The sequence below is a fragment of the Schistocerca cancellata genome, chromosome 1 (genome assembly GCF_023864275.1).
Source record: "Schistocerca cancellata isolate TAMUIC-IGC-003103 chromosome 1, iqSchCanc2.1, whole genome shotgun sequence".
Classification (NCBI taxonomy): domain Eukaryota; kingdom Metazoa; phylum Arthropoda; class Insecta; order Orthoptera; family Acrididae; genus Schistocerca; species Schistocerca cancellata.
Window position 1 is genome coordinate 599,919,955 of NC_064626.1, and position 23,364 is coordinate 599,943,318.

The 23,364-nt window shown below is 38.7% G+C and overlaps 1 protein-coding gene across 1 annotated transcript in view; it reads right to left on the bottom strand.

Moving 5' to 3' along the window:
* LOC126182228 (mitochondrial intermediate peptidase) overlaps positions 1–23,364 on the bottom strand; it is a 148,796-nt gene that overhangs the window by 111,846 nt on the left and 13,586 nt on the right. The window contains exon 3 of the mRNA XM_049924832.1: positions 16,303–16,455. Within this exon, the coding sequence (XP_049780789.1) occupies positions 16,303–16,455 (153 nt within the window). The remainder of the gene's footprint in view (positions 1–16,302; positions 16,456–23,364) is intronic.

Consider the following 23,364-nt stretch of genomic DNA (forward strand, 5'->3'; position numbering starts at 1 on the left):
TATGTGTTATTCTGCATCTCTTGCACTGTAGTCATCTTTTTGAGGTTATCAGGTACTGTGCCTCATCAGTAATGTAGAACACACACACACACACACACACACACACACACACACACACACACACACAAAAGCGCGTGCTGTTTGTGTAACATCACAAAAAATACTTAACCACGTAATATTTGTAAACACTACTGCACAGCCAACATCATTTTTTCTCCACAAACATTTTTTCGTATTGCGTAAACCGCGGGAAAATTATAAATATATTGATGCAAAATCAGGTACAAATTAACATTGTGGCCATAGGAAATTTGACAGGACCAATACAAAATGTAAACGGCACGGAAACGTTAATTCTGGGAACGTTAAAGGGGGGTTATACTGTAGCTGAATCACATAGGGGCTCTAAAACTTAGCGAGTATGGTTATAAAGTCCAACGTTAAGTCCAGGAAAACTTCATTAAAATGTCAATGTGCTAAGCAGGAAAGTCAGTGTGTTGCAAGCAGATAAAATGCTACCAGGTGAATTCGAAGAGGCACAGGGTAAAGATGAGCAATGCTAGCAACTTGTTGCCCTGCCAGAATTTGTGTCTGAAGAGGCATTTCATATGGTAAAGCCTTGCAAGGAAACCGACTTGTGATACCAAAAGTAATACAGCAATATATAATTGTGCATTGTCATGACAGCATTTCTAGCGTTTTGATGACAGAGTGTGTGAAGTGTATGTACGAACTTCCCACTTCTCTTATATGAGTCGACTTACTTGGTGTACACAGCCGATCTTCTTCTCTGGATAGCTGGCTTCTGGAATTTCTATAAACTACTTCTCCGAAGAATGATGCTAGTTACAAGAACCTTAAAGACTCTCTCTCTACTTGCAAAAGAATTAGATACTCAAAGAATACTTTTCAACAACTATCAGTATATTTGAGCTACATAATGAACCAAATTCACACTTCACACTTCTTGTAAGTCACTCATATCATCCCACATTAGAAACAGATTTAAGATCATTTAGCAAAGGGTTGACTTAACAACCATAACTCTATTACAAACATATCGTAAAATACGTCTTGCCTCCAGCAAGCCCAAGATAAGAGTTTATTCACAATTCCGAATACCAATTGTTCTTTTTTCACTAACAATAGCCACAATTACAAACAGCACAGAATAACACAGAAGTTACTTGGTTCTTCCATGTGCTTTCACCACAACTTCCATGTATCACCCGACCAATACTTGCCGGTGCCTTTCAACTGCTGCGTCGACCTTTTGCTCGCAACTGATTTCACACCTGCACACACAGGCACGTGACGCACAGTAGATAGGGTTCTCCTGCTCACATCTAAAATATCGTGTGTTCGAGACGGTGGAAGGCCGAGTGGTTCTAGACTTTACGCGGAAATTCTCAAAACAGTGCATATCCCCCTCCCCCCTCAGATCGGACACACAATATTTTATACATAATCATTATACACATAACATCACTCAGAACAACATTTCATATCATAAAAATATACTTTTCTCATACTTGTTTCTACATACATCTTTCACTTTAACAACAATCTTTTTTCTCTCCAGAACAATCTTTAACTGAGACTTTCTTTATTCTGTTCTTATTTCACCTTGACATCAAGACCCGAACATTTTTTCGTCTTTTTAGTCATCTTTTATACTATTTAAGAACTGTGAGGACTCTTAACCTTATTTCCAGTCGTAAACTGCAGGTGTTCATGACACTCGAGTATTCTATTATTTCTAGCCTTTGTACTACCTTTTCTTTAGTAAGTAATAGCTTAATTATCTGTTGTAGTTTGGAAGAACTCAAGGCAAAATGAAAGTGTTCTTTTTGACACTCGTGAACTTACATAAAACGTAATAATGCTCATTGTGCCTAGAATTCAAACTTTCCAGAATAATCCCTACAAAATGTAGTGACTTTTGTCACAATACTATCCCTTCCCCCTAGGCTCAGTCCCTCTACCTTGCCTGTGGGTTGACCATATGAGAGCACTTCCTCTTTCCACTTTTTGGTAGGCATGCCCCTTTATAAAACACTCCTATTTTTTCAGGGCACAGGTCATCCTATCTCCAAGCAGGTACGCCTGCCCCCATATACTTAGCAAATGCCGAGTACGCCGCTCTTATCCTGTCTGAGTAGGCCTCACGGTTCATTACCCCAATATACGTTCCTATGCACACTATAATTATTTTCTGGTAAAGTTACAAATCTACTCTACATTTCACATATACTTCTTAATACTTCATCTAATCCCTAGAGTCCTCCTCTACATATTAACTTCTATACTTCCAGTAGATACCGTGTCTATATACACTATTCAGTAGATAATATGCTTACTTAGGCTATTCGAGTCCCACTATCCTACAATTCCTCACTTGATCCGAGTATTTATTACACTGACTTTTCTTGGATGACTACCATTAGTGTTTTGTTCTTAGTTGCACTTAGTTACTCGAGTAAACATGGCTGGCGCAAGGCTTACATTCGATGAAAGGAAGTCCGTTTTGAAATGGTATTTTAAGTACGAAAACATTAATGAGGCTCAACAGCAATGGTGAAATGAGTATCAAACAGAGCCACCAACACATTTAATGATTCGTCGCATTCAAGACAATGGCTGTGTTAAAGATGTACACAAACAACGAACTGGACAACCTGTAACAGTAAAAAGTCCAGCTAACTCCTGTCGTGTGTTACAACAATTCACTCACTCACCACAGAAGTCTGTGAGTCAGCGTGCCCGTGAAACTGGAGTGAGTAGCTCAAGTGTTCGGTGAATTTTGAAGACAGCTAAGTGGAAGTGCTCCATTCCACAATTGCTACACGCAATGAACGAGGAAGACCCAGATCATAGAATGGAGTACTGCGAGTGGTTTACTAACATGGTGCGCAACGATTAAGAGTTTGCAGCGATGATTGTGTGGTCTGATGAGGCACAGTTCAAACTAAATGGTACAGTAAATCACCACAATTGCAACTACTACATCCGAACGTCCATGTAGAGAAAGCCGTGAATTTGCCAGAAGTAAATGTGTGGTGTGGGTTGTCTTACCGGGGCTTGATTGGGCCATTCTTCTTTGACGGCACAGTTACTGGTGAGGTGTACCTTCAGAAGCTTCAGACATCCATTTTACCTGCCATCCTAGACTTGTCTGGAGATGAAAGAGTTTACTTTCAACAAAGCGGTGCCCCAGCCCACTACCAAAATCGTGTTAGGGCGTATCTCGACGAAAATATACCAGGGAGATGGATAGGCCGTAGAGGTGCTGTGGAGTATCCACCATGTTCCCCAGACCTAACTCCTCTGGACTTTTACCTGTGGGGAACACTAAAGGACGCCGTTTATCGACAAAAGCCACACACATTAGATGAACTTTGAGAATCCATTGTACATTCATGTGCAAATATCCAACTGAACACGTTGCAGTCAGTTTGTGCTGCAGTTCGGCAGCATCATTTGTGTGTGGATGTTAATGGTGACCATTTTGAACACCTACAGTGATATCTTTAAGTTGGACTTTAAGCTACACTTTCACCAAAAATGAGACAACTCCGTCAATTAGTTTGTAAATAGTCTGATTCTTCGGCCTTTTTATTGAAAGAAAAAATGTAGGTTATTAGAAACCACGGAAAGTAGGAAGGACTTCTGTGACAGAAGTATGTTAATATGGAAAAAGGGAAAAAATAGGTAGATCCTCAAATGAGAAGTAAGAAAGGAAATAAATAGAAATGGTTGCTAAGATTGAAGAAGAGAAAGAAGATAGCCCCAAAGACAGGAAACCCTTCCCATCCCCCTTCCCTGTGATCCCTACCTCACAGGTACTTGAGTGAGGTGCCGGAGGAGATTTGGTGTTAACTCGTCTCCTACAGAGCGGACATTCCCACCTTCACCCTTGAGGTCCCCGAAGGAAATCTTAGCAAACCTATGGAAACAGCATGTGATGAAGAATCAAGCACACTTGTTTGTGAGGGTTGTTTGAAAGGTGTGATGTGTGCTTTGTGTCAGTCATGATTTGTGTGTTCTCGTAAATCATGCTTTTATCCGCAATACCCACTCCTTTCAGAACTGATATAAGCCCTCCCATCTACATCACATCTCATAATATATCTAAAAACAAAGATGATGAGACTTGCCAAACAAAAGCGCTGGCAGGTCGATAGACACACAAACAAACACAAACATACACACAAAATTCAAGCTTTCGCAACAAACGGTTGCTTCGTCAGGAAAGAGGGAAGGAGAGGGAAAGACGAAAGGATGTGGTTTTTAAGGGAGAGGGTAAGGAGTCATTCCAATCCCGGGAGCGGAAAGACTTACCTTAGGGGGAAAAAGGACAGGTATACACTCGCTCGCACACACACACATATCCATCCGCACATACACAGACACAAGCAGAAATGTCTGCTTGTGTATGTGTGGATGGATATGTGTGTGTGTGTGTGTGTGTGTGTGTGTGTGTGTGTGTGTGTATACCTGTCCTTTCTCCCCCCTAAGGTAAGTCTTTCCGCTCATGGGATTGGAATGTCTGCTTGTGCCTGTGTATGTACGGATGGGGGTGTGTGTGTGTGTGTGTGTGTGTGTGTGTGTGTGTGTGTGTGTGTGTGTGTGCGCGCGCGCGCGCGCATACCTGTTCTTTTTCCCCCTAAGGTAAGTCTTTCCGCTCATGGGATTGGAATGTCTGTTTGTGTCTGTGTATGTACGGATGGATATGTGTATGTGTATGTATGTGTGTGTGTGTGTGTGTGTGTGTGTGTGTGTGCGCGCGCGCGCGAGTGTATACCCGTCCTTTTTCCCCCTAAGGTAAGTCTTTCCGCTCCCGGGATTGGAATGACTCCTTACCCTCTCCCTTAAAAACCACATCCTTTCGTCTTTCCCTCTCCTTCCCTCTTTCCTGACGAAGCAACCGTTTGTTGTGAAAGCTTGAATTTTGTGTGTATGTTTGTGTTTGTTTGTGTGTCTGTTGACCTGCCAGCACTTTTGTTTGGTAAGTCTCATCATCTTTGTTTTTAGATATATTTTTCCCACGTGGAATGTTTACCTCTTATTATATACATCTCATAATATTCTCTGCAAAGTAGAAAATCTATATACTATGTTATCACAGTTGTTTAATTAGTCATCTAATATTATATTTTCTGCTAACTTAATATTTCCTTCAGTTGACTAAGAAAAATATGCGTCAAGAAGTATAAATTGGAACTCTGGTCCGATTATATTACATTCAATATGAGAATAGTATTCTCATGAATTCAGAAATTATTTTGAAAGTTATGCGCTATGACACGATTCTCCATATTTACCCATAAATATGTGACGAATAAAGGCATTACCAGGCATCTTTCATGAAAACCAGTGTTGGAGTCATCGTAATGACACCTTATATAAATAGAACATACAAAATTGATGACGTTGCTTTTATCAAGACCTCTACACAGCTTTGCAATGAAACTGGTGAAGAGATTACATACCAAAACCATTTCAAGCAAAAATATGACCTAATTATACATGGAGAATATGCTGATCAAAACCAAAGGAGAGAAGAGCTGACCATGTGAACTTGATATATCTTGTCCCAGAGCAGTGCCAAATGACAGGGATCAGAGACAATATATGTGCAAATTTAAACCTCATGCTGCAACTGAGCAAAGTCGGGACAAGTTCAGACTGGGGACAGGTAAATGCGAATGCACTGTGCAAATCCCTACCTCATACGTGCTCTTGCAGGATACATAAGAGTGGTACCAGAGGCACATATGCAGAAGCTTCTTTAGTCCCCTGAGATATTATATAGGGAGCCAGACGTTGTTAGTAGTCTGATGGAATGGAACAAGGAAATCCCCCACCAGGAACCATTGGGGATGATATAATCACAAATGTTATTTAGTATGATTTTTTTTAATAGTATCTCTGAGTGTGGGATAGTGGAATAGTTTAAGATTTTGGTGGAATTCGGTGCATGAAAACTATTATAGAAGAGACACCAAAAACAACTCTGGATCCGATGGTCGTCACTCTGCCCATTAACTCAGAACGTTAACGTCCCTAGGGGATATATAACAGAATAGTTTGATAGGAATTTGGTGCAGCAAAACTATTATGGAAGAAACACCGAAAACAACTCAGGATCCGACAGTTGTCACTCCGCCCATTAACTCGGAATGTTAACGTCCCTGGGGGATATATAACTTTACGCCCTTTACATTATAGTTTCCCTTTTCTCATCCAGTTGTAGGATCCACTAAAAATAGTGCCTTGGGATGGATAACTGTTTGTACTCGGTATGGTCCTTCATATTTTTGGAAAACTTATGAATCTCTTTCTCTAGCGTCGAGCTTTGAAGATGATGGTTTATGAGAACTAGGTCACCAACTTGGTATTGAGGTTCCACACTCTTTGTTGTGCCTTTTCAACTAAGTTCTTAGAAACTATTTCCTGATTCAGTTCATAACTGAAAATAGGTTGTTCGGGCCAATTAAAACAATTTAATCACAGGTTCACCTACAAAGGGTTTGCCTATTACTTCTAATGGTGTCAACCCAATCAATACATGCGGTAATTCATTAAGAATAAGTTCAAAATCTTTAATTTTCATTGCCCATAAAGTACGTTTCTCATGGCAGCAGGTACGGCATAGTTTTCCAAATTCCTTCATTACTCGTTCACACGGATTCGAGGACAGGTTATAGTTGGATATTAGCACTTGACAAATACCTTCCCACACTAGAAATTCTATAAATTCATTACTCATGAATTGTGAGCCATTATCTGTAATAAACCATTTTGGTTTACCTACTTCCAGACAGTATTGTAAACAGTGTATAACTGTCTGCATATTGGCTCATTTGACTGGATATAGTTTAACATATTTTGACCAACACTCTATGATGACCAAAATGTATGACACTCCTCCCTTTCCTTTTGGAACTGGTCCAAAAAAATCTGCTGCTGTGAGATCGTGCAACAACTTAGGAATAATCGGATACATTTTGTACTTCATATGAGTATTATTCTCTTTCACTTTCTGGCAAATTTCACAAGTTCTTATCAAAGATGCTACTTTATGCCCTAGCTTCTTAAAATAATAAAACTTATTCATATGGGCTACACACTTTTTTATTCCAAAGTGTCCATATCCTGTATGAACACACCACACAAGTGCGTCTTCCATTACCTTTGGAATGCATAAGCACCAATGTTGCGCTGTTACGCTGTCCCTCCAAAGCAAATTATGACCTATAATTTTCCATTTTCCTACTTGATTAGCAGATAAGGAATTCCAATTACACATAGAAAACATTTCTGTAAAAAAGGGATCATGATGGATATTTTCTGTTGTTCTTCGAGCCATCTCTTGTACCCTGATGTTTGGATATTCTGCTGACATAAAATTAATTACAAAAATAATGCTGGGTCCTTCCGTACGTTTTACTTCTTCCATTCCAATTGGTAGCCTAGACAAAGCATCCATTACAATGTTCTCGGAACCTTTTAGATATTGTATTCGAATATCATATTCCTGTAGGAATAGCATGCATTGCATTAACCTACTATGCAACAAACTCATTAGAAAGGATAGAGCTTGATTATCAGTATAAACATGGACTTCTGATCCCCATACCAGTGTTTGAATTTCTGAATACTCCATACAATTGCCAATAGTTCTTTTTTGGTAGCTGTATAATTTAATTCATGCTTATTTAAACTACTGCTAGCAAAAGCTATGGTTCAGTGTTCTACATTATTTAGAGCCCACTCTCCTTGGAATAGTTCTGCAGCAATACCGTTATCAGATGCATCTGTTAACAATTTAAATGGTTCGCCCGTAACTGGATGGTGTAATACGGGTGATTCAATAAGCGCTCTTTTGACGTTTTCAAACACATCATTTTCTCTTGATCCCAAACCCATGGTATTCCCTTTCTTAATAAACGTAAAATTCTTGGGTCGTTTAGTTCTTGCCCTCGTACGTACCGTCTGTAATACCCAGCCATACCTATCCATTTAACTGTCTTACATTTCTAGGGTGTGGACATTCTTTAATAGCTTTAATGCATTCAGGTTCTGGTCTAATTCCCTGCACCCCTACAAAATGACCTAAAAACTTACACTCTTGGCGCGCAAAATACGATTTAGATAGCTTTATCATAATACGTTTTCTTTAAATCTTTTCAATGTCTTACTCAAGGTTCGACAATGTTCTTCCTAGGTAGCTGATATTATAAGGATATTATCTGCATATATTATCAAATCCTTTAGCAGATCTCTCCCTAGTGCTTCATCTAGTGCAAGTATAAATACAGACATTGACATATTTAGTCCAAACAGTAATACATTAAAATGATATAATTTACCATCAAACAAAAATACTGTATATTTTTTGGATACCAGGTGTAATTATTTGCCAATATCCCACAGTCAAATCCATCATGCTAAAGAAACTCGCCTTTTCAAATTTTGACAAAAATTCATCGATGTTAATTGGTCTTTCTCTTTCTGTCTCTATACGTATATTCAATGTATGAGCGTCTAATACTAATCGTACTCTGCCAGTAGCTTTCTTTACCACAAGCAAAGGATTATTCATTACACTAGAACTCTGCTCTATAATGTTACTGTCAATTATTTTGTTGATTTCATCCCAACAGCTTCTTCCAAACTTACAGGTATTGGATTTGGCTTACAAAAAAATGGTGTGTCATCTTTGATTTTGAACTTACATATGTAGTCGCTGTATTACCTGGACGATCGGAAAACACTATTTCATATTCCATTACAATTTTATATAAATCTCATCTTTCTTGTTCGGTTAATATTTGGGATTCATTGACTTTGTCTTATATTTCAATTTGATGTGTTCCTGGATCTACATTATTGATCTTTGGTGACAATTGTGCTGTAGCTGTTAATCAAAAGCAATGACACTCAGTTGTTTGTTTTCCAATGTAGTTACCTGTCACAAAGGGTACCCAATATCTACTGTCCCCTTTACCAAAACATAGAAGATTTTTGTCAAAGTTCAAGATCACTTTAGACTCTAATAGCCAATCTAAACCAAACAATACATCTATACTGATATTCTCTACTATTAACATCATTTGACGAAATAATATATTTCCAATTCTGCAGTTCTCTTGAGTTTCGTACTTTACAACCTTACTTTTTGTTCCTGTTATTCAAACTATGTAAATTACGGTCACTGGAAATAACGGTAAGTGTTGTTTAGTCAGTAATGAACTAAAGGATGGTTGTAAAAGAGTGATACCCCACTCTCTGAATCTATAAATATGTTAACCTCGGAATTTTCTACGGTCTCTGCTACTTTAGGTTGTGAATTGTTTGTAATCAAGCTTGGTTCTTCCAGTAGCAACCATTCCTTTGTAGGTATTTTATGGGTAAAATTATCATACTTGTCTGGACTAAGGCCTCCTAGTGTATTTCCATGACATGAGCCCTGGCCCTGGATCCAGATCGCACTACGTTTTCCTCATTATCAGTCATCACAGGTTGGTTACCAAAGTGAGATACTACGTTACCACTTTGTATTCTATCATTACTTGGTACAAATTCCTGTGAAGTTACTGGGCCTAAACTCGAAGGTGGGTGCTTTTCCTGATAACTGTCATTGCCATTTTTCCTGGCTACTCTAGCTAAGTTAGCCTCAAGTTTTTTTTAAAATTATTACCACTGTTCCTTTTGTAGTTTGGATTTTCACTTTGGTACAAGTTTTCATTGTGGCCCTTATTTAAGGCATCAAGTGCATCTACAAAGAACAACAACTCTTCTACCACCTCCCATCTATTACCTAAGATACCTTTCCTCACATATATGGGTAATTGTCTAATTAAAATCCGCACTAATCTTTTTCCTCCATCAGCTTATCTAAGTACTTTGCACATGTTAGATGCCAATCAAAATAATTCCTCATTGTACCCCAAGTATTATTGTAATAATAAATCTGATATTAACTTCTCCTGGGCACTTGAGGACCAATACTTCTCCTTAAATTTCTTTTGAAAATATTCCCAAGAGGAAATGTTCTCAATATTTACTGTGCCCCATTCGGAGACTTCTCCTAGAAGGTAACCCACAGCAAATTCAATCTTTTTAGAATCCTCCCAGTTCTTTGGCATAGCTTGGTTGAATCTTTTCAAAAAATGAGTTGGATGGACATCTCCATCTGGCTTAAACTTAGGGGATTGTCTCGATAACCCCGACTTTGCTCACCATCGTAAATCAGTAACTACTTCACTAGTTAACACAACATTGGGTGAAGTTGTCTGTTTTTCCACTTTGTCCTGGATAAGTTTGAATTCTTTCCACAAGTCATCTATAACCTTTCGGGTATCTGAAAGTTCAGAAGAAACAATAGGCGACACATTCCCAGATTCTCTCCGTGACTTTTTGATCTATAATCCCTCCAAATTGTTCTCCAAACTACTTATATTTACTGTATCAGTGTTTGCGATCTTCTCTTGGAACCTTCTTTCTACATTATCCACTCGCATACTTACACCAGTAATTTGCGATTGGATTACTGGCATTAATTTATCTTGCTTTTCAACACTCTCTTTTAAAGTATACAATCCCTGCTTTACAGCATCAAACTTAACATTGCATACATTTTCAAATAATCCTAACTTTTCATTGATTTCTGATTCTACAGTATTACATTTTTCCTCAATATCAGGTTATAACTTTTTTGCTAATTCTTGTAATTGATCATTCTGTTTCTGACTGAAGTCAGTGAACAGTTGATTTACGTGAATGTCCAAAGAATTGGTTAATTCTTTCTTTAAGTCTAGTTTCAAATCCTCTACTTTGCCATACAAGATGTCAAATTCAATCTTTAAAGCATTCACGCTTTCACACAGATTAGCAAATTCTTTGCTTTGCAAGTTGACTATGGCATTTAACAATCCTAAAGTTCATTCTGAGCATTTAAACGAGAATGTACTACTCTTAGTTCCTTACTTAGAGCAGCATTTTGAGTTTTGATTAGATTTACTAACTCAGACCAGTCAGGCCCTTCTTTAGTAATTCTCATAGCCATGGCTGGTCCTGACGTCACTCCAATTTGCTGAACGTGATCCATAATTTTACAAGCTTTAGACCTTGCGAGCATTTAAAAATTAACTTTAAGTATAATAACTACATTAATAAAGTTCATTAAATGGTTTGTATCACTTCTTGCTAAGGCACTAAAGTTCTGTTTTGTGCTCACCCGGTGTAGAAATCTTGCAGCATAGGTGAGCGGATGTGACGGCAGGTCAGCACCGGTGAACAGCAGCTGGTGCCGGCAGTGTTGGATGTAGGCTGGTTTCCATCCCCATGATGCATGTGAGAGCTGTATACTCCCCACACCAGACCTTCTTAGTCGTATCTTTCTAGGCATATCTCTTCTTAGTCTAATACGTCAAGATCTTCTCTCCGGTTTTTCAAGTTGTGACTTTCTTACGTCTTCTCCCTTATTTGCCTTTACAAATTTTCTCCACAGATACTCCAGCATAATCCAGTTACTCTTAATGGTTCTCTTGTCGTATTATGCTTAATTGCTATGGTTTTTTCTCTCTTTTTCGTCTCAAAGTACCTGTTTTCTTCAATCCTGTCACAGTTGCCATGTTCTAAAATTTTGACGACTAAGAGTGTGTGAAGTGTATGTGCAAACTTCCCACTTCTCTTATACGAGTCAACTTACTTGGTATACACAGCCGATCTTATTCTCTGGATAGCTGGCTTCTGGAATCTCTACAAACTTCTTCTCCAAAGAATGATGCTAGTTTCAAGAACCTTAAAGACTCTCTCTACTTGCAAAATAATTAGGTACTCGAAGAATACTTTTCAACAACTATTGGTATATTTGAGCTTCATAAAGGACCAAATTCACACTTCACACATAAATATCAGACTTCTTGTCAGTCACTCATATCATCTCACATTAGAAACAGATTTAAGTCAATTTAGCAAATAGTTGGCTTAACAACCATAACTCTATTACAAACAAATCGTAAAATACGTCTTGCCTCCAGCAAGCCCAAGATAAGAGTTTATTCACAATTCTGAATCTCAATTGTTCTTTTTTCACTAACAATAGTCACAATTACAAACAGCACAGAATAACACAGAATTTACGTGCTTCTTCCGTGTGCTTTCACTACAACTTCCATGGATCACCCGACAAGTACTTGCCGGTGCTGTTCAACCGCTGCGTCGACCTTTTGCTTGCAACTGACTTCACACCTACACACACAGGCACGTGACGCGCAGTAGAAAGGGTTCCTCTCTCCCACTCACATCTAAAATATCGTGTCTGAGACAGTGGACAGGCAAATGGTTCTAGAATTTATGCGGAAATTGTAGAAACATTACACATTCTAGCTTGCTATAGTGTGCAAAAAATGCCGATGTGGAAGCTAAATATTGGGGGAAAGGTCAATGGCATGATAGATATAGAATATTATACACACACATGTATTTCTTGTGCATAGTGTGCACAACAGACTAAGCCTGAAATTCTGCTGCAAACACTGCCCGAAGCTTCAATGCCCTTGGAAATATTAATCTGGATATCCAACAAACACTTCCACAAACAAAGCAGGAAAATAAGTACATATTATTGATCATTCATCAGTTCTCATGTTTCCTCATCTTGTTCCCAATCGCTGAATCGACAACAGAAATTGTAGCAAAAGCATTCATGATTGTACCCACACATGCACCTGTTCATTCAAAGCTACCCAGTCGTTACATATGTCTTTCTTCAGGCCTCCAAAACTACGGAAATTGCATGGGGAGAGATTGAGACTGCACTGAGGATGGGTAAGGGTTTCTGGGCGAAACTTCTGCAGTATAGTCAAAACAATCTTGGCAACAGGTGGGCAAGTTTTACTAAAAAGTCTTTTTCTTACATAAAAGTATTATGGATTAAACAATGGGAACTAATCTTGAAAATTCAGCCACCTTCTAACAGTATTCTAATTTTTTGAAGTGTTGATATTCACTTTTTGATTCTGTTTTGTGTCACCTTTAATACTTGGAATTTTTATCAACGTTAACTGAAAGAATTAAAAGAAACTATTGCTTACAATGTTCAGCCCCAGTATCCACAAGCCATATTAATTTGCAACATTTTCCTCAGGGCCACCTCTAACGTTAGTCACACGACTGTCGCATATGATTAACTATATCTATGTTGTGCTGTTAAATGTTCGGCCACCGTTCAGCCACCAGCACTGCACCATCTGACCATTGTGTAAGCCAGTAAATAAAGCCAACTGGCAAATATAGCAGGTCAGAACTTTGTTATCCCCAGTTACACAGGCAAGCCCTCAAACCAGGTCAGCCCCACTACAAATTAAAGGGAGAGAAATTTTGTAAGTCACTCAGCCAGTCTAATTGGTATTTCAAATCTTTATGTTATTTCTAATTTTTCATTTCAACGTTCTCATGCAATGTTCAAGTAAAATGCATTCTGACCTACACGCCAAGTCGGATCACCACCTTAGTAAGGGTTGTTTGTTGACATGGAACGATAAGTTATGGGGCTATCATATGGTGGAACAAAGAACAATGGAAGGTGGCTACTAAAGAGCCTGGAAAGGTACAAAGATTGGCCTGCTTAGCCGTAACAGATGGAATTAGCAGCACGGCCACTGTTGGGATGGAAACCATGCTGGACATCCCCCATTGCACCTTTGGGTTACAATTGAGGTGGCAGATTAACAACTGGAAATAGCTAAAAAGCTTTAGGAAAGCCAGAATCCCACACCAAACAGTGTGTGTGGTGAGTAAAGGATTGGTCAGGGATATGTCTGTCAGCTGTAGAATAACTTCCAGCTGCTTCAATAAACCTTTCAAGATAACAACTTGAAGTAGTGAGCAGTGGAAGAACAAACCTCAATACTGCCAATACTGCTATAGCCTAGTTTACTGAAGGATCAAAAACATATTAAAGTGCTGGGTCTGGGGTTTATGGGATGCAGCCTACACTAGAGAGAGTAATCTCTTTAGGGTAGCTGACCACAATATTCCAGGTGGAAATATCTACTACCAGAGCATGCATGGAAGATAATCTGCATAGGTGTGACAAGAATCATGCCATCTACATTTATTAACAAGCAGCTCCAAAATCTCTATGAGCCACTGCAATAAGACCAAATATTGTTGCCAAATGCCATGAAACCCAAGTGAATCAAGAATAAAGCAACAGGGTAAATATGCTGTGGGCCCCTGGTCATTTAGGAATCAGTGACAATGAACAAGCTGATAAGCTACCTAAGACAGGTACAATGACTCCATTTGTTGGAGCGGAACCTGTTCTAACCATCACTAAGGTGGTGGTAAGATGAAAACTATGTAGCTGGATTAGGAGGAAGCACACAAAAAACTGGACTAAGATCCCAAAAACAGAAAAACAGCAAACTAATGATGCCAAAGTAATGTTTCTAGAGAAGTTCTGAAACCCTGAGTTTGAACAAGAGACAGATTAAACTCATGGTAGGACCGATGACCAGCCATGGAAACTTTGAGAAACACTTACAAATGATGGGCATTGAGAAAGAAGTCACTAAGTGCAAACTGTGTTATGAGGGGTTTAAAACTGTGCCACATTTTACCTTCCAATGTGAAGAAATGGAGGCCAAATGAAACAGAATAGTTGCTCATTAATTCCTGAAGGAACTGTCCCTGTGTAAAAGGTCTCCTGCTACTGGACTTACAGGGAAAGAAACCATACAGTAAACTCAGCTTCAGCATGGGTAACAGTGGGCTAAGACCACTGTTGTTTTGTCTCCCTGCATAAATCAGGCAACCAATCAATCATTTATATTCTAAATTTTTTTATACTTATAAATTTTTCGGTTTAGTTCCATGTGGGACTTCATAAAAATTGCAAGTTATGCTGAATACTGAATTACTACTATGAACAATAATGAAACTTTATTCGAATTTCCATAGAGTAATGGTGCAATTGTATTAAGTGAACTTTAATATTCAGCAGAAATGACCACTGGCATTTTATCACGCTCCTGGTTGCATGAACAAGAAGTCTATGATCCCTGGTTTTGAAAGGTCACACTGATTCAGGTTTAATAGAATAAACTCTAATTAAAATTTACACCAATACATCTATCACCTAAATTATATAGTCTAACAATGAAAACAATCATTTTTGACAATATAATGTAATTGGATAGATAAAAAAATCTATTCAAGTGGCAGCAGAACACATATAAAAAAGGTGGCTATAATTATGCAAGCTTTCGGAGCCAGTGCCTTCTCCTTCCGGCACAAGGATTGCAGAGGAAGGAAGAGGGGTGAAGGAAAATTACTGAAGAGAGCTAGGTGATGGGATGGATTCTGGAAAAGTCATCCAGAACTATGTGCCAGGGAGACTTACCACACAGTCTTCCCAGGCCTTCTGGGTGACTTTTCCTTTGCCCCCTCTTCCTTCCCCTTCAATCTTTGTGCCTGAAGAAGGAGACACTAGCTCCAAAAGCTTGCTTAATTATAACCTCTTTTTATGTGCATGTTCTGCCGCCACTTGGTGAATGGATATTTTATCTATCCAATGTCATTCAATTATATAATCTGGTCCATATATTCGCTTAACCTTTCACCTCATTGCTGCTATTTTAGAGACAGATAATTATAATGATGTGCATATAACCCTGGACAATGCAAATTAATTCATTCGCACCCTCTTCAGTTATGCTGGATTATGGTAGAGTAGGAACTTATAGAGCAGTAGTCATTCAGTATCTCTGACTCGCATCTCCCACTCTGGTTTGTGTAGTCATACAATGATTACCAAAGTACAAACAGCAACTAAAAAAGTAGAAATATTTGTATGTTCAGTAAACTAGACAAAGAGAAATGAGGAATTCGAAACATGTAGGAGCACATAAAGGTACTGTGGGTCAAGTTTAGAAAAATAGTTGTGCAAGCACTGAATAGATATGTAGCGAGTAAAAGAAGTTTATGGTGGGAGGGGACCTCAATGGTATACCTACAGTGATATACCAAAACCTGCAACAACATTGCACGATGCTTGTGAACCTGCACATTCAGTCATTAATCAAGAAGTAGTTGGGTTTAATGTGGAATCCAAATTATAGTGAAACACTGGCATTATCCACAAACACAGAACACAGCACGGAGAGAAAAGTTACTTCAAGTGCCAGAAACAAATTATAGGTCTAAATAGTATTCAAATTCTCTACACATCACAACAACATTATGACCATGCAGTTCCTAACAAAGATAACAGCCATCCAAACTTACTTTTCAACTATTCCACTGATGCTAACACATGCATCTTCTGCTGCTTGTGAGTATGCTGCTTTTGGATGAGCAATTCTAATGAACTCAGCCAGATCTGCGACTTTGCACAACGTATCTGACAGTTCGTCAAAAACTTCAACCATCTTTCGTGACCTTCATATAAAAAAGAAAAACACATGAGACAACAATGCTGGATAAATCTGAGTAATAATTATAGTCAACAGTTCTCTGAAACACACAAAAAACATAAGACAGTACATTATGAACTTAAAGAAGATATCTAGTCTTTTGCAATTTATGAATGCAAAGGCATATTTTCATGATTTGCACTTTGTGTTTTGAAAAACTGTTTCACCAAGTTAAGTTTCACCTTCAATTCCAAGTGATAAATTCAATGGTTTCTATTGGCAGCCAAAATAATAGTAAAATTTTTGGACTGAAAGCTGCCAGGAATGGAAACTTTCTCTTTCTTTGTATGTATTATTGTGCTTTTTCACAAACTACATGAAGATCACAGTCCTTAAATACATCCTCAGTAAGCATCTAATAACACCACACACAGCTAGTTAGATTAAAATAATAAGAGTTACTGAGCATTTTGGCACTGAACTTTCACCAGCCTTCTGAAAGGAAAAACAAAATACTATTTGCTGCTAGGAGTCCATTCCCCCTTTCTAAATATATGCCTATTAATCTTTTGTGTTATTATTATAGCACATGTCATATTTCATAACATCTGATCAGAACAGTGCATTCACTGTCTGTGCCAATTACAACTACCTAAATTTGTTTCCCACAACAATTAGGACATACTGCCTCATGAATGCTTCTACACATGATATATGCAGTACTTCACATGAATCATTCCTGTGTGTCTGAATGTATGGTAAGAACAGGTGGTTCAGTTGAATGACCACATGCATTTCACAAAAAAAGAAATATAAATTAATTATAAACTACATGTCAACTCCATATAGATAAAGGAAATAAATGTTAAAGTAAAATACGGAGAGAATCCATAGACCATCACAAGCATAAATAAACAGTTATTGATTACAGCCATAAGTACTTATTCCATTCTTAATAATACCAAAAATAAAAATAAAATTCAAATGGAAATTAAACAGAAAAGAGGCTGAAATTACTAGATACAACTTAGGAAATCTGGTGGAAGAAGTAAAAGAAAAAATTACAAATAAATGGAAAGTAACCTGGCAAAACCTGACTGGTTCAAAAGAACAAATAGATGTAGAAAGCACATGGAGACTCATGAAGAAAAGCAAATCTTTGATTGAATTATTGTGCTTTATCCAAAAGTTATATGAAGATCAAATTCTGGATGGAGACATCTGAGGAATGGTATCAATGTGCCTATTAAACAGGCTGATCTCCATACCTCAAGAACTACATGAGGACTACCAATGCAATTTCCACAGACACGGTGACACATTAGATCATTTGTCCCCCCCTCAGATACATTACTGAGAAAGTGTGGGAATTCAGTGTAAATTTCCAAAAGGCTTATGACGGTGTCATATAGTAGTGAAAATCAAATTGCATGGTTTACAATTAAATACAACATTTAACACTGAAAGCATGTTTATTATGATCACCAGCTAACGGCCAGAACAGAACAGACCTCCTGAATGTAGAGTGCTGCTATTTACACAAAACATCGAATGTTTGAGAACAATCAAACATTACAAATATAATATGTTTCAAGATATTCCAGAGACAATAAATACAAAATAACAAATAATTGCTGGTGGTTGGATTTGAACTGGTAACTAAGCATGCTAGCTAGCGACGTTAACTGCTACACCACACATCCATACATCACATCTAGCTCAGTCCTTCTCTGAACTACTCAGTACAGCACAATATTTCATTTAGCAGGGCAATGCAGCACTTGTTTCTTCTAGCATTTGGTGTGGCATTTTGCAGTTGGCATGACTTTCTTCACTTCTGCAGAATGATGGTGTCAGCATTGTTTATCCTTGGCTATTTATTTGTGATGTAAAGGACATTCACAGGTCCAGTGGTTTTTTGCACAAAATAGGCATTCTAGTAAATCATCATCCCAACTTTTAATATGAATGGAAATCACAGAAGGGAAGAATGAGAATTCTCAATATCTATTACGCAGTCACACAATCGACTGATGCCACAAATTCACTATGCAGCGCATTACAACACTATGCAGAAAGAATTTAAAGATTCAGTAGACAATAAAAGAGCAAAACATTACAACAATCAACAGATGATTTGTACGAGATTCATTGGTCTGTACATCAATAAGCATTTCATACTAAATTAGCAGGTACAGAGAGCATGATGAAACTGGTGATGCAAACAGTAAATTTTCTGAAGTCGCTAGCACTATTACATAGTCAGTTGCAGCAGTTTTTGATGGAAATGAGTGAAGGGTATGGTGATACTTTATACTACTGTAAAGAATGCTGGTTAAATCAAGGGGAATGTCTGGAATGATTTTTCGATTTAAGATCCTCTACTGATGATTTTCTGAAGGAAAGAGGAAAGCAGGAATGGAAATTAGAACATCCAGAATGGATTGCAGACATCTCACTTCAAGTGAACTTGAGTGCACATGATCCACAGTAAGACCTTGCAAGTTGAGAAAGATCTCATTCCTTATTTGGTGGGGATGCATTAACACAATCACATTGTGGAAGGAGCAACTACTGACAAACAAACCATTCACTTCCCTGTGCTCACTGGCATTGAATGAAACACAAATCTTGAAGAATTCATCGTCATGTTGAAAAAATTAGAGGAATAATTTTCTAAATGCTTTGAGGACACCGACAACCTCATCTACATATACATGGATACTATGCAAATCACATTTACGTGCCTGGCAGAGGGTTCCTCGAACTAGCTTCACAATTATACAATCTCTTATAGCGCTTGGAAAGAACAAACACCTGTATCTTTCCGTACGAGCTCTGATTTCCCTTATTTTATCGTGGTGATCGTTTCTCCCTATGTAGGTCGGTGTCAACAAAATATTTTCGCATTCAGAGGAGGAAGTTGGTGATTGGAATTTCGTGAGAAGATTCTGTCACAACGAAAAACGCCTTTGTTTTAATGATGCCCAGCCCAAATCCTGTACCATTTCAGTGACACCCTCTTCCAAATTTCGCAATAATACAAAACATGCTGCCATTCCTTGAACTTTTTCGGCGTTTTCTGTCAATTCTATCTGGTATGGATCCCACACCGTGCAGCAATATTCTAAAAGAGGATTGATAAGCGTAGTCTAGGCAGTCTCCTTGGTAGATCTGTTACATTTTCTTAGTGTCCTGCCAATAAAACGCAGCCTTTGGTTAGCCTTCCCCACAACATTTTTTGTGTGTTCCTTCCAATTTAATTTGTTCACAATTGTAGTTCCTAGGTATTTAGTTGAAATTACGGCCTTTAGAGTTGATCGATTTATTGTGTAACCGAAGTTTAACATATTCCTTTTAGCACTCATGTGAATGACCTGACACTTACTGTTTTTAGGGTCAACTGCCAATTTTCGCACCATTCAGACATCTTTTCTAAATCGTTCTGCAATTTGTTTTGATCTTCTGATGACTTTATTAGTCGATAAACAACAGCATCATCTGCAAACAACCTAAGACAGCTGCTCAGATTGTCAACGAAATCATTTATATAAATAAGGAACAGCAAAGGTCCAATAACACTACCTTGGGGAACATCAGAAATCTCTTCTGTTTTACTCAATGCCTTTCCATCAATTATTACGAACTGTGACCCTTCTAATAGGAAATCCAAATCCAGTCACATAACTGAAACAATATTCCATAAGCATGCAATTTCACTACAAGCAACTTGTGTGGTACAGTGTCAAAAGCCTTCTGGAAATCCAGAAATACGGAATCAATCTGAAATCCCTTGTCAATAGCACTCAACACTTCATACAAATAAAGAGCTAGCTGTGTCTCACAAGAACAATGTTTTCTAAATCCACGTTGACTGTGTGTCAATAGACCATTTCCCTTGAGGTAATTCATAATGTTCAAACACAATATCAATGCATATCGATGATAATGATATGGGCCTGTAATTTAGTGGATTACTCCTACTATCTTTCTTGAATATTGGTGTGACCTGTGCAACTTTCCAGTCTTTAGGTATGGATCTTTCATCAAGCGAACACGGTTATATATGATTGTTAATTATGGAGTTAATGCATCAGCATACTCTGAAAGGAACCTAATTCGTATACAGTCTGGACCAGGAGATTGCCTTTATCAAGGGATTTAAGTTGCTTCACTACTCCGAGGATATTTACTTCTATGTTACGTTGAATCAAATTCTTTGTCTTCTTTTGTGAAGGCATTTCGGAAGGCTGTGTTTAGTAACACTGCTTTGGCAGCACTGTCTTCAATAGTATCTCCATTGCTATCACGCAGAGAAGGCATTGATTGTTTCTTGCCACTGACATACTTCACATAAGACCATAATCTCTCTGGATTTTCTGCCAGTTTTGAGCAAAGTTTCGCTGTGGAAACTATTATAAGCATCTCACATTGAAGTCCGCACTAAATTTTGAGCTTCTGCAAAAGGTGGCCAATCTCGGGGATTTTGCATCTGTTTAAATTTGGCATATTTATTTCGTTGTCACTGCAAAAGTATTCTCACCCATTTTGTGTACCAAGGAGGATCAGCTCTGTTGTTGGTTAATTTATTTGATACAAATCTCTCAATTCCTGCCGACACTATTTCTTTAAATTCAAACCACAGCTGGTCCACACTTATATTATTAATTTGGAAGGGGTGGAGAGTGTCTCTCAGGAAGGCATCAAGTGGATTTTTATCTGCTATTTCGAATAGGTATAGTTTTCGTATATTTTTGGAGGATTTAGGGGTTATAATATTCAATCTCACTACAACAACTCCGTGTTCACTAATCCCTGTATTCATATTGATGCTAGTTATTAACTCAGGATGATTTATTACTAAGAGATCAAGCATGTTTTCACAACCATTTACTATTCACATGGGCTCATGAACTAACTGCTCGAAATAATTTTCAGAGAATACGTTTAGCACAATTTTGGATGACGTTTTATGAATATCTCCAGAATTAAACATGTATTTTCACCAACGTATTGAGGGTAAATTAAAGTCACCACCAACTATAAGCGTATGAGTCGGGTATGTGTTTGAAATCAAACTAATTGTTCTTTGAACCTTTCAGCAATTGTATCATCTGAATTGGGAGGCCTGTAAAAGGATCCAATTATTATTTTATTCTGGTTGCCAACAATGACCCCTGCCCATACTAACTCACAGGAACTATCTGCTTCAATTTTGCGACAAGATAAACTACTCCTAACAGCAAGAAACACATCACTACGAACTGTGTTTAACCCATCCTTTCGAAACACCGTTAGGTTCTTCACAAAAATTTCTGCTGAGCTTATCTCTGGCTTTAGCCAGCTTTCAGCGCCTATAACAATACGAGCATCAGTGCTTTCTATTAGCGCTTGAAGCTCTGGTACATTCCCAACACAGCTACGACAATTTACAACTGTTATACCAATGGTTCCTGTATCTACGTTCCTCCTGTGTTCGGTCTGCACCCTTTGTGACCGAAGCCCTTCTTGTGTTTTCCCGAGACCCGATAATCTAAAAAACTGCCCAGTCCATGCCACACAGCCTCTGCTACCTGTGTAGCTGCCTCTTGCATATAGTGGACACCAGACCTACTCAGCAGAACCCAAAACCCAGCCACCCTTTGGCGCAAGTCGAGGAATCTGCAGCCTACACGGTCATAGAACCGTCTGAGCCTCTGATTCAGACCCTCCACTCTGCTCTGTACCAGAGGTCCGCAATCGGTCCTGTCGACTATGCTGTATCCTGTGCTCTTCATGGAATGATTCCATCGGTATACACACAGAGTGTACATTGGTTTCCTTTCCCTTTTTGGCAGCCATGTCCCTAAGATGCCCCATAAGGCGCCTAACGTTGGGGCTCCTAACTACCAATAATCCCACCCTCTGTGACTGTCTGGATCTTGCAGGCTGAGAGGTTTCCTCTGAACCAGGATAGGGGATGGCATCTGGCTCAGTGACAATGTCGGCCACAGACAGCACCTGGAACCTGTTTTTAAGACAAACCGGGAGGCCTTACGTGTGGCCGCCTGGAAGTCTTTCGCTGCCTGCTGTGCCCCAGGGCAACCTCCCACTCGACCACAGGTGAGGGGTCAATCTCAATGGGAGTAGTAACTGGGCTGGCCACCAGTGAGGACCGATCGGAGGACTCTGACGTGCTGGACATCCATTGGATGCCCACGGCCGGCCCACAACAGTGGTGCCAACCCACTGCAGCCTCAAGCTGTGTAACCAATGCCATCACTGCCTGGAGTTGAGAGCAAACTTTCACCAACTCGGCTCGCAAAGTCCCTGCCCAGACTAAATGACTTGGAAAACTAAACTATCCAGATAAGCGGACTATCTGCACCTGCTGCGGAACTCTAGACACTGACGCAAACCCAGGAGCTGTGTCTAATAAATTAGATTAATACGGAGAGATTCAAAAACCTAAGTACTGAAGCACTCAGGTGAAACTAAATAATTCGCCCTTGATTACTAACTTGTAATATGTCACAAAATCAGTTTACTTTTCTGATGCAAAAGAAAATGTGAAAACTGTGGCTATTAGATATTAAATTAACATGCAGAAACTAGAGAAACTAAACTATTAAAGCACATTGATGATATTATAAAATTTGCTCCTTGTCAGGAACTCATAAAATTCACAAAATCGGTTACCTCCCTGTTGCTGCATCTGTCTCAGCTGGCTGCTGCCTCATATCTACTTCCCAGCTGTTTTAGGTAGTGTTTTAGTTGAAAGTGGACCTATACAAGCACAGATGGAACCGATCAATCTGCAATGCAATTGCTGTTTAAAACATTAATTCTTTTCCAATAAAACTGTCTAGGAGTTCTACATTGTTTTCCTCAGAAGGAGCGCCCACATTTCCATCATTTCCATAATGAGGTTGCAAACATGATACAATGTTTTGAT